Here is an 11,547-nt window from a genome sequence, read left to right as displayed (position 1 = left end):
AGGGATCAGAGATATTAATCCTAGCTTACAAGCCTTGTAAGTGCAGAGGTGTATTTGGGGTCACTATAGCTTGGGCAGAGCAACATTTGTTGAGTCCAACCATACTGGCTTCCAGAGACAGGTATTTCTCTGAAGGATTGAACAATGGCTGACAGTTTTTGCATTTTGTTGGGCTTTTGGTTTCTCAACAGTGGCAGTTTCAATACGTAACAGAACTCACAAAAGAGTCTTTCTTTTTGACTGGTTTTACTTTAGTACTTCCTCAATTCTGTGAGAGTGGGGAAGTACAGAAGAAACTGACGCTGAAATATTAGAAAAAACGATCTCTGAGGCCTTGAAAAGGAGTCTTGATTCACATAGGGCCAAACGCTGTGACTAGTCTCCTGTTCATTCAACATCTACCTGAGAAGCAGAGGAACAGAGCTTAGCCATCTGGATTTAGGAAGCTGAGAAGCATGTCTCTTCCCCGACAGCTGCGAGAAAAGAGGTAACATGTCTGTCCTTCCTTCCTACAAGCCTCCATGTAGCCACTATAATCTGCATGTTTAATTTGGATGCAAGCTTCCCTGATGAGTCTAACAGGCTTCTTGTTACCATAGTTGCCTGGCTATTAGGTTTCTTAGGTGGAGCAGGGTATTTATTAAGTTGGAGTGGACTTTCTTTCTCCTTTCCTAGGAAATGTTCACGGGCTGGGACAACAGTGAGTCACTATCCTCATTATAGCCACGAACAGTTTTGCTTTCACTGGGATTTGTGACATGAGTGTTTGTAATATGACTAGTTCTATCTCTTGATCTCCATAACCACATCCCTCTTCATGGTACGTGGTGGTATTTACGGTATTGTGGGTGGTGTTGATTCATGCTGTTCTCCTCGTACAGCAAGATATTGCGAGACTTTGCATCATTACTTCAGCCCTCCAGAAGAGCTGTGCATTGTGGAAACCCCTACTTGGAATGTCTTGTAGCAGAATAAAACAAGTGTTTTTCTGCAGGACCAGAAAAAGTAACATTACCTCAGCTTGGCATTCCTTAGTGGATTCTTTTTACACTTTTTCTCTCTATCTTGCTCTTGATCCTTTTTATTTGTGTTAATATAAATACCACTCTAACAGGTGATACAAGATGGAAGCAAAGGCAAATGTCTTCTATTCATCAAAGATGTGCCAATGACAAGGTCCCATAGGAAAAAGCACCTGGCAATCCATTCTGTTATCTTGTGTGGATATCATAGGCAAGAAACACAGGAACCTGGTCACATAGCTGCTCTTCAGGTGTTCCTTCAGGAATGCCCCCTCCTCTCACTTCTTCCTGAGTAACTAAAATCTTTTCTTCTCACTTCACAGTGATTTTGACCAGCTTCCAGATGATGTACCTGTTTCAGCTAACATTGCAGATATTGAAGAGAAGAAAGGCTTTACTAATTATTATGTAAGAAAGGAGATTTATCTCTATATGCTCTCTGACTGGTTTGGTGAACCTGGTGTAGCTGCTTTTTGGCATGAAAACGCTGAAAACATCTCAGTGCTTGTGTTTTCTGAAGGGGAGGTTAGACTATCACACATTTAGTCTATTTTTTTTTTTTTTTCTGGGTGAAACCTGACAAAGGTGTCCTCTAATACTTCTTAGTTTCTAAATTCTTACCTAACTTCTGCTTTATTTCCTGTAAGATTGTTGTAACCTTGGTGAATATGGTGCGGAAAAGAACTAAGAGAGGGTAGAAGGGGAGGGTCTTAGTTCCATTTTTCCACAGTACTGGCAAGTTAAGAGTCTGCCATCTACATAATAGATAGTGTGCTTTCTATATTGTATTTAGATCTGACAGTGAGTCATGAACGTGTGTACAGGAAGGGAACAGTAGGAAAAGGACTGGGATTTTATGAAGAGGGGTTTTGAATAAGACCAGCTTTCTTTCCTGGAGACATTGCTCATAAAATCTTCCCACAGAAGTATTCAGCTTTTACTTTGGAAGGTAGCGATATTTTGCTGCTCAACCTTTATGTTTCCTGAAGGATCCAACTGCAATGTGACTCAGAGGTCAGTGCATGGAAATCAGGGACTCTTTCACAGCAAAGCATGTTTAGCAATAGATAACACCTTAGGAGTTTGAGGGAAGACGTTAAAAGTAAAAAGACTAAGTACTTTTTTTGCATTCTGTCCTTATTTTTGGTCAGATAATATTGACCATAACTTCTGAAAATATGTACTTCAAAGTCAAAAAGAAGGATGAATGTCTTCTACTCTGAAAACCTGTTCATTTACATTCCTGTCAATAGATTTAGATGTACATCCTACTATCAAAAATATTGACTTTGATTCCTTGGTTTCTACATTCTATTTCAGATGACAGTATTAATATTTACCTCCTTAATATGCTTTGCTCCTCTCTGAGGGAAGCTATGTAAGCACAAAACATAGCCTAGTCATTTCTGGTTTTCATATGATAGAAAGCAGCCACAGAAACATGGTATATAGGAAGCTGGATAAATACATATGCCACACTGTGTACTATTAAGCTATTAGTTCCTAGTACTTGAGTGTGCAGTACTTAACTGGAGCCTTGCTTTCCACTCTGCCTCTAAGACAATATCCCCACCACTGTATCACTGTCTACTGTATGCCTCTCTTTAATTTTTAAAGTATTTTTAAGTCTGAACATCAACCTTAGTCCCCTTTCTCTGTTTCAGATGTTTGTAATTGAAGTAAAGATTAAAAGTGGTGGCAGATACCTGATTTTCCGACGTTATCGTGAGTTCTATGCCTTACACACCAAACTGGAGGAGAGATATGGGGGGGAAAGCAAAAACAGCCCTTTTACCTGCATGCTCCCCGTATTGCCAGGTAAGCTGTGAGCACCAAATCTGCACGATTAGTAGCTTTGTCCTTTCTTAGTCTGTCGTTGTGAGGGGACTGCATTGTATGGAAGTACACAGGATAGCTATCTGGGACAAGGAATTAGTTCCCAGCTGTGGAGATTGGAGAAGTCACGGTCCATTGATAGCCCCTCCACATGTGGTAAAATTAATTTAGAAACCTAAAATCCTTTAGAAAATACGTATTTTCTTGGAGTTCCTACTTTCTCTCAGTTGCATTATTTCTCTGACAGCCTCTTTTTTTTTTTTTTTTTACTTCAATAACTGGCACTGGTTTTATGTTTCCTAGGGAAAGTTTATGTTGGGGCCAAAAGGGAAATTGCTGAGAACAGGATTCCTTTCCTAAATATCTACATGAAGGTAAAACTTTGTTATAGATAGAGATTGCACTAACCACTGTAGAGATTGCACTAACCACTGCAGATACTTTAGCCCTTGAAATCAACAGAGAGAGATGTTGCTGTTATAGTCCTAGGTATCTGCTAGGTATCTGCTATCTCTGCACATTTTTTTTTCAGAAGACACAGTGTCCACACTGCCGGACAATCTGCGATCCTCATTGCCAGATTGTTCAAACTGTAGGGATCCACTGGAATACGCACTTCACAAAGGAAGTGAAAACCTGCCTTCATATCTAGATAGATATATTTACAAAACAAACAAACATCAGGGAGAATGAGGAAATGGTGAATCTTAGGATGCTCCGTGATTATGGGGTTAAATGGATAAGGGACTATAAAGTGGGCTTCAGAATATACCTGCTCCACTGTGAGGATACAGCCAGCAACATCAGTGAGAAATTACTGACTGCAGGTTACAGGAACCCTGGCTTTAAATCAGTAATGGTCCGAAGCAAAGGTCAAGTTCCCCAGTACTTAAGATTGCCCTCTTTCTACAGTCACTCATGTTCTGAAAGGAAACACAAGGAAACAATTTACTCCTGCAGTAAATCAGGCACACAAAGAGTGAAGCAGTATGTTGGCCAACTCCAAGAGTAAACAGGAGAAACTGTCAGCTGTTCAGCCTAGTCCTGCTGAGGGAAAAGGGAGAGCAGGGAGATTTTTCTGGCAGCAGTAAATATCTTTCATGATCTTGTAGATCAGAGAAGCATATTTGGTACATGTAAATAAACAGAGAACTGATCTTTCCCACTGTTATTACTCTACTTCCTACTTGCTCTTGGCACAGAACCTGCTCTGCCTACCTGTTTGGGTGTTGATGGATGAAGAGGTGCGTCTGTTCTTCTACCACTCAAATTTTGATAGTGAACAGGTGCCCAGGAGGCTGAGACGGCTTCGCCCACGGACGCGCCGAGTGTAAGCGATTGACATGTTTTTTCAGTTTGGTGTAGGAGATGCTGTCCAGTTTTGTGTGGAAAGAGAGCTGATGATCACCACTGGGGCAATCCGTCAAGTCCTAACATGAGGATTTTTTGTGGGAGAGGGAAAGCATGACATTTCTTGCTTTCAATAATCTAAAGCTTTTAAAGTACAGGTAGTATTTCATTAAAAGGGAAATTAAAAATTGATGTTATAGTTTGCTTTCTCAAGCAAACAAACAAATAAATAAATGCTCCATAACTCTACGGGTTGATAATTATTTAGTGGTAATATCTACTATAATGTTCAGGCCAAGCATAAGGATGCACCACTAAAGTCAATGTGAGTTTTGACACCAAATCAAATGAGATCTGGTTCAGACAACAAATGAAACTGAATTTTCAGTCAGATTCTGTTCTTTGTCTGAATACAGACCTGTCTTACCAGCACCCTTTGCTAAGTAGAAGTTGTACCTCATTACTCTCCAGGGAAATTAATTCTCTTTTCAACATGGCACAGATAGGCTTGATTCCTTTTCACTTACCTCAAAAGGTGCAAAACTTGTGAGCGTGTATGTATTCCTGGGTGTATGTATGACAGCAGTTTGAACTGAGTGCCATAAATGTTAGAAACATAAATGCCCAGAAGGTAGAGTGGAGGGGCTGAGTGATGCTGTAAAAGATAGGTCCAGCATACTGACTGTATTGAAAATTCCATCTGTTCTCAGCAGCAGACATCATCAAATTGCTGCTGCTCTGCACTGAAACTGAGAGAACTAGGGCAATGTTGTTGCATCCATATTTATTTACTTCAGTGCTGCACACATAGTCATGCACTTTCTCCAGTGATCTGTGGCTTGTATGAATTGTAAATAATGAAAATGTGGACACTGTATTGATCACGTAGTGTTTCTGATGGCTGAAAAGACAAATTTATCTCCCTGTTTTCTCTTTCCAGTAAAAGCATTTCATCCCAACTGCCTGTTTTGGACCGTGTAGCAACTCCTCGGGCTGAGGTGAGTAATCTGCACAATCTGTCATTGAGGACAGAGATTAACTCTGTTTTGCTCTGGTATCTCTTTGATCAAGATGCCTCTTCCAATTAGAGCTTGGGGAAGGAAGGGAAAGTGAAATTGACAGAGGAAAGCAATTACTTTTAACAATAAGGAATGAAATACAGAATGGAAAAAAGTGCTCTGTTTCTCTTTACATAATAATGAGGAGGTTTGTTGTGAAATCAGAGTAACGGGAGATTCAAAAGGGAGAGACTTGTACTGCCAAATGGTCCACATTTACATAGTTACACCCATAAATTACATTTAAAGCAAATTGAAGCTTTGGTCTCGATGAATTCAGCATATGTTTGAAAGCTTTGCTAGTGAGGCATCCTGGTAATTTTTGTAACATTAGAGTTCTACTGAAAGTGCCCATACCCTTTTCTTTTGCTGTAAATTGTCTTGGTATCAGATACATAGTACTGCCTTGTAAGTGGTACTTGTGGACTTGCTTTCTGGAACACGTGACTTTTTCACATCATGTTAATAAAAAACATGCAATTGCTTTGAGGTTGTTTTGTTTTTACGCTGATGATAAGAGCTCTCAGATCTGCCATATCTCTTGGGTTTTATGTATTCTTTTATTAATATTTAATCTACCTACCAAATTTTTTCAATAGATCAAAGAAAGGCTTTTGAAAGGGCTATTAAATAGACATATGAACTGCTAGCATGATAGTTATTGTCTCTTTTTATTAGAGGAACCATAAAGACAGCCTTATAGAGGCCCTGAAATTTGGCATTAACAAGACCAAAAGAACCATTGCAACACCAAAGAATAAGGAGCATCTTTTCATTTTTGCTCTTCTAGGAACATTTAAATGACTGCTGTGTTCTCAAAGGGCAATGGGTAGATGTGTGTTTTTGGTAACTCAGTGATTTTAATTATTCAAGAGCAGCTTGTTAAGATGGTGGCGTATGCTTGCCTCTGTTTTTTTATTTTTTCCTGAAGGGGGCATCTAAGTTCCACTTTAACCACACATTAGTTTCTTGGACTTTCCCAAATCTCTCAGTTCATCAGACCTGAAAGCTAGATGAAAAAGAACAGTTAGTCACCCTTAAATTAGGACACAATAATTCCACAGCTTCCTAAGGCTCTTTGCAACACTTGTCAGCAAATCAGAAAGCTGTAAAACTACAGAAATGATACATTCATTTGGTTTGATTCTCAGGATTTCAAGTTGTCAAGATTTCAAGCTGTCAATTGTTTTCAACTCTACTGACTTGCTTTTATGTGTTTTCAATGTCTTCATTTCTCTGGTGCTCCATGTCCTGACACTTCAAAAATCCTAGCATGTAGCCCTTTCAGAACCACACTTATCCCGGTGCCCTCACTACTCCCACAAAGCATTTTGGTGTGTACAGAGCAGGAGAAAGAATTGTGAGAACTGCAGGCTGCAGTCATTCATATGACCTTACTTCTGAAATAGATCTGCGGTGACAGAGTGCATACTATTCTGCTGTTTACCCTCTGCCTGTGCACTTCAGGAGCAGATAAAAAAAAACAAACAAACAGATGTATAACTCTGTGAATTAATAATTTCAGTGTTATTTCTCTCCATAGGCTCTATTTGATTTTTCTGGAACCAGTAAACTGGAACTCAGTTTCAAGAAAGGAGATTTGATCTACCTACTCAGCAGAGTAAACAAAGACTGGTTGGAGGTAAGGCTGTGACAATGGTACTGAATTATTGGTATACCTTGACATAAGTAGAAAGGGGATTTCCTAGTCCTTGGGATCTTTCCCCTTCTTTCAAGGGGAAACTGTATCATAATTGCGTGTCACAGCCAGGGAGAAATCCTTGACTCCAAATTTGAAATTGTTTTATCCCATAATGGTTTTTAGCTTACAAATTTCCTGCCCTCTAAACTTCAGTTTTCATTTGCATTTTCTTCTGCTGGAATGTCCTTTAATTCTTTGGAAGTGATTAGAACACAAAAAGGCCACAGAAAGGAGATGGAAACTCCATTTCAGCGGTTAATTGGTTTCTTGCCTTGGGGTGAGTTGCTATATACTTCATGCTTCATACCACAACACACGTCAGCTTAATTACAGAGAACTTGGGCAATGCAGCAGTGTTCTGAAAAAAGGATGATGAGAACATACTGCGTGTTTGTTGATATGGTATCTCTGCTTGCTCAAGCACCACAGCATTCCTTAGTAACAATCTGATGTTCACTTTTTTTGCACTCAGTTTCTCTTGTTTGCCTTGTATTTGACTATGCAACTGTATAATCCTTGTGTAGAGATAGCATCAGGTCACTTCCATAACCTGTCTTTTCTTGCTTATAGAAGAAAATTCTTACTGCTGTTTCCATGGAAATTAATTAAATTCAGAACTCATCACACGTAGCCAGAACTGCATGTTTTTCTTCATACTAACCATTCCTGTAATTCCAGGGAACAGTTAATGATGCCACTGGGATTTTCCCATCTGCTTTTGTGAAGATCATAAAAGATTTACCACAGCAGGAAGACACAGTTAATAAAATACGCTGTTATTACTATGAGGAGACAGTAAGCACTATCAGGTAATAATAAAAGTCTTCCCAGTTTCTGCTGAAGAGATGTCAATATTCTCTTTCATGATATACAATTTCTAGATTTGTTCTTGTTACAGGGACATATCAGTGGAAGAGGATCTGAGCAGCATTCCATTATTCAAAGACCTCATGGAACTGATGAAGTAAGTGGAAGCAGCTAGTTGCCTATTTAATATCCTTTAAACAGTTGTCAAGTTCCTTCCAGTCCTAAATTTTCTACATTTTACTTGGCCATCACCATGTTTTGAATGTGAAGCTCTTTTCAAGTGTCCTCAGGAGTGTGTAACGTGATTTGGCTGAAACCCATCTGTGCAGACAGCAATTTGCTTTGGGATTGTCAGCAAATGTTGCATGCCACACACACATGCCACACATATTCTGGGCAGCATGTTTCATTCCTTGTTGTAAGATCAGAACCATGCTCCCAACCAAGGATCTGTTGTCTAATATACTTCTTCAGGAGCCTTATAATCTGTAAAACTAGTGTTGAATTAGATTGAAGTAGCACTGAACATCAAAACATTAGAATACTGAACGTCAGTAAAAGCATACCTTGAGTAAATATTCTTCCATTCCTTAACCTGCCATTCTCTCATAAAAGGGAACCATAAGTAGGCAAAAGTGGTGAGTAGCCGCAGTCAACTTGTATGTATTTTTCCAGCTCACAGAGTAATTGTGCTATGCACATGGACTTACTGGAGATGGTTCTGTCAGGCTTCTTAGCTTAAATACAATCCAGCATGTATATATCTATAGGATTTTTAGTACTAGCTGTATCAAGAATGCCAAAACACCCAAGGCTTATTGTGACTTTTAGAAAAATTAATTAGACTGCCTGTATATTGTTCATCATGCATCACCTCCCAGACATTCCTTAATTTATGGCAATCAATTCATTTCTTTTCTACCAGGCAAGAGTTTGACCAACATGACATTGCTTTGAATTACCGAGATCTCGATGGTGATCTGATCCGGCTGCTCTCTGATCAGGATGTTCAACTCATGGTGTCTCAGAGCAGGAAGAAGTCCACTGAGAAGCACTTCTTCCCTTGGAAGCTGCACATCACTCACAAGGACAACTTCAGTGTTTACAGCACCAGTCCAAGAATAGGCAATACAGAAACAGTCAGGGCAACATGAGTGCTATAGGGTAGCAGTTCCAGTAGGTAGATCCATCATCCTTCGGGAATTCTTCTCTGTAGATGGCTTCTTTTAGCAAGGCTTTGAAGTGAGCTTGAAAAGAGTAACACTTAGTAATATATTACCTTTGAATGTAAGATCCGTACTTAGCTTTTTGAGCAGTTTAGCACTCCTCTGTAACAGAGGCATGTTTATAAAGACCAGAGAAAATGGGGAATGGAGAACGCTGGATTTGTTCACAAAACAAGTTAGTGTTTCATTGCAATGAAGAAACTACAGCCTGCTTTTGCTTTCATCTTTCCCCTGGCTCATATTTTGAATTCTGTAAATCAAATCTAGTATCCTTGCAATGTTACATATAGATTTCTCACAATTGAACAGTCCATTTGCTTCCACATTCTGGGATAAGTGGAGTGATGCCTATCCAAGTAGTAATCTCCTCTTGGTCCCTCCTTCTTGCTAACCCCTCATTGTAAAACAAAACTAACAATAAATTACTGTATCAGACTTTTCAATAAATGAACTTATTTGTGTGTTTATTTTATCTGTTTCTATTAGATTTTTTAATTTTTATTCTTAGGGGTGATGAAAAAATCAAAGCTCTTTTAATTAATTAATTAATTTTAAGAGAGAGAATTTGGAGAAAGAGTTCACGTTACCTTCTTAGCTTTTCTTAACCAGGAGTTTGTTATTTTAATAGGCTCCAAAACTTCTGATTTTTTTATTTAATGGTCATGCAATTAAAATGTTCTCCTTGAACAAATTTACTGCTGCTTGTTAGAATTACAAATTAAGTATGTTTTACGTAAATCATATGATAACTAAAACACTGCATTTTTGAAATACCATGCAGTCATAGTGTTAAAAGAATACCATCATGCATAAATATAATCAGGAAAAAATAAGAAGTTAAAATAGTTTTCAAATATTGTGCTTTAGATTCATCTCTTAGTTTCTGTGGCATTAAATTATACTTCCCCATTTAACCTTCTCCATTTATCTGTAGTTCTACATTCATGCATATTTGTGTTGTAAATAATTGAAATTATTTATATTGAAATATAAGCATTTAGTTTCCTTAATTGAGCTCAGTTAGTAATTTCTGACTTAAATCTTTATTAAGCATATAGATCTAGCAATAGTCTGATGGTGTACAGATTTGTATAAGAAAATACTTCTTCTCCAAAGGACTGTAACATGCTGCAGGACACATCTGCTTTCCAAGTTCAAAAGTTCCACCCAAAGTATCCACTCATAGTAAATTTCAGTGGTAGATTACATATCACAGAACTGTAGGGGTTGGAAGGGATCTCTGGGTATTGTTTAATCCAAGCCTCTGCTAAAGAACCTTCCCTACAGTAGGTTGCACAGGGAATTGTCTAGTCCAGTTTTGAATATCTCCAGAGAAGGAGACTCCACAACCTCTCTGTGAAGCTTGTTCGTGTGCTCTGTCACTCTGACAGTAGTTTTTCCTCGAATTCTGTGTTCCACTTTGTGCCTGTTACCCCCTGTTCTGTCACTGAAAAGAGCCTGGCCCTATCCATTTTACTTCCACCCATTAGATATATATAAACAGTGATGAGATCACCTCTCAAACTTCTCCTCCTGATGCTGAACAGCCCAAGGCTCTCAGCCTTTCCTCAAAAGGATGATGCTCAAGGTCCCCATCATCTTGGTGGCCCTCCATTAGTCTCTAAGTTCCCTGTTTTTCTTGATCTGTGGAGCCCAGAACTGGGCGCATTAATCCAGATGTGGTGTCAGCGAGACAGAGGAGAGGGGGACAAGCACTTCCCTTGACCTGATGGCCACACTCTTTGTAATGCAACCCAGGATGCCTTCCCAGATGTGGCCTTCTGGGCCACAAGGGCACTCTGCTGGCTCACAGCCAACCTGTTGCTTATCAGGATACTCAGGTCTTCTCCACAGAACTCCTCTCCAGCAGGTCAGCCCCTGATCCATACTGATACATGTGGTTGTTCCTCCTGAGGTGCAGGACTCCACACTTGCTCTTGTTCAACCTCATCAGGTTCCTCTTCTCCCAGATCTTCAGATCTTGCTGAATGGCAGCACAGCCTCTGGTGTGTCAGTCACTCCTTCCATATTTTTATCATTAGCAAACTTGCTGAGGGTTGACTATATCCCCTCACCCAGGTTACTAACAAAAATGTTGAACTAGTGTGGGCTCAGTAGTAACCTGTGGGAAGCACCTCTAGCTGCAGTCCTCCAACTAGTCTCTGTATTGTTGATCAAGATCATTTTAGATATCCATGAGAGACTCAGATTTTCTTCCTTTTCCCGATGATGGAAGATATAGATGGACATTATTTTATTAATATATTCTGAACAATAACTTCCGACTTGAAAGGCATTGTAGCAACAGGGTTTAGGATGAAGATAATGTATAATCACATGCAGTGATAATGTTAGTAATCTTGTATCATGTGATATTCAAGAGAATACACTGTAAGTTTGAAAAGGTTCTGGCATGCAGGAAGACAAATAATTTGTGTCTGGAGCTCAAAAGGGTGAATAATATCTGAAGATTTTCATAGACAGCTAGCTGGTAGTGTAACCAGCAGCTTATTAAGTCTATTTGAAGATGGAGGAGCTGTGGAAGA

At 39.2% G+C, this 11,547-nt stretch overlaps 1 protein-coding gene across 1 annotated transcript; it reads left to right on the top strand.

Moving 5' to 3' along the window:
* The first annotated feature begins 281 nt into the window (after positions 1-281).
* NCF4 (neutrophil cytosolic factor 4) lies at positions 282-9,468 on the top strand. Its single transcript, XM_065743029.1, has 10 exons — positions 282-487; positions 1,346-1,430; positions 2,687-2,840; positions 3,162-3,232; positions 4,061-4,188; positions 5,149-5,206; positions 6,810-6,908; positions 7,647-7,777; positions 7,867-7,932; positions 8,701-9,468. Exons 1-10 carry the CDS (start codon positions 456-458, stop codon positions 8,927-8,929), a joined length of 1,053 nt encoding a protein of 350 aa, XP_065599101.1. The 5' UTR covers positions 282-455; the 3' UTR covers positions 8,930-9,468.
* Positions 9,469-11,547: the final 2,079 nt, after the last annotated feature.

The sequence above is a fragment of the Cyrtonyx montezumae genome, unplaced genomic scaffold, assembly GCF_038088225.1.
Source record: "Cyrtonyx montezumae isolate F1298 unplaced genomic scaffold, pur_monq_1.0 scaffold_3, whole genome shotgun sequence".
Lineage (NCBI taxonomy): Eukaryota > Metazoa > Chordata > Aves > Galliformes > Odontophoridae > Cyrtonyx > Cyrtonyx montezumae.
This window is presented reverse-complemented; position numbering and strand designations above follow the sequence as displayed.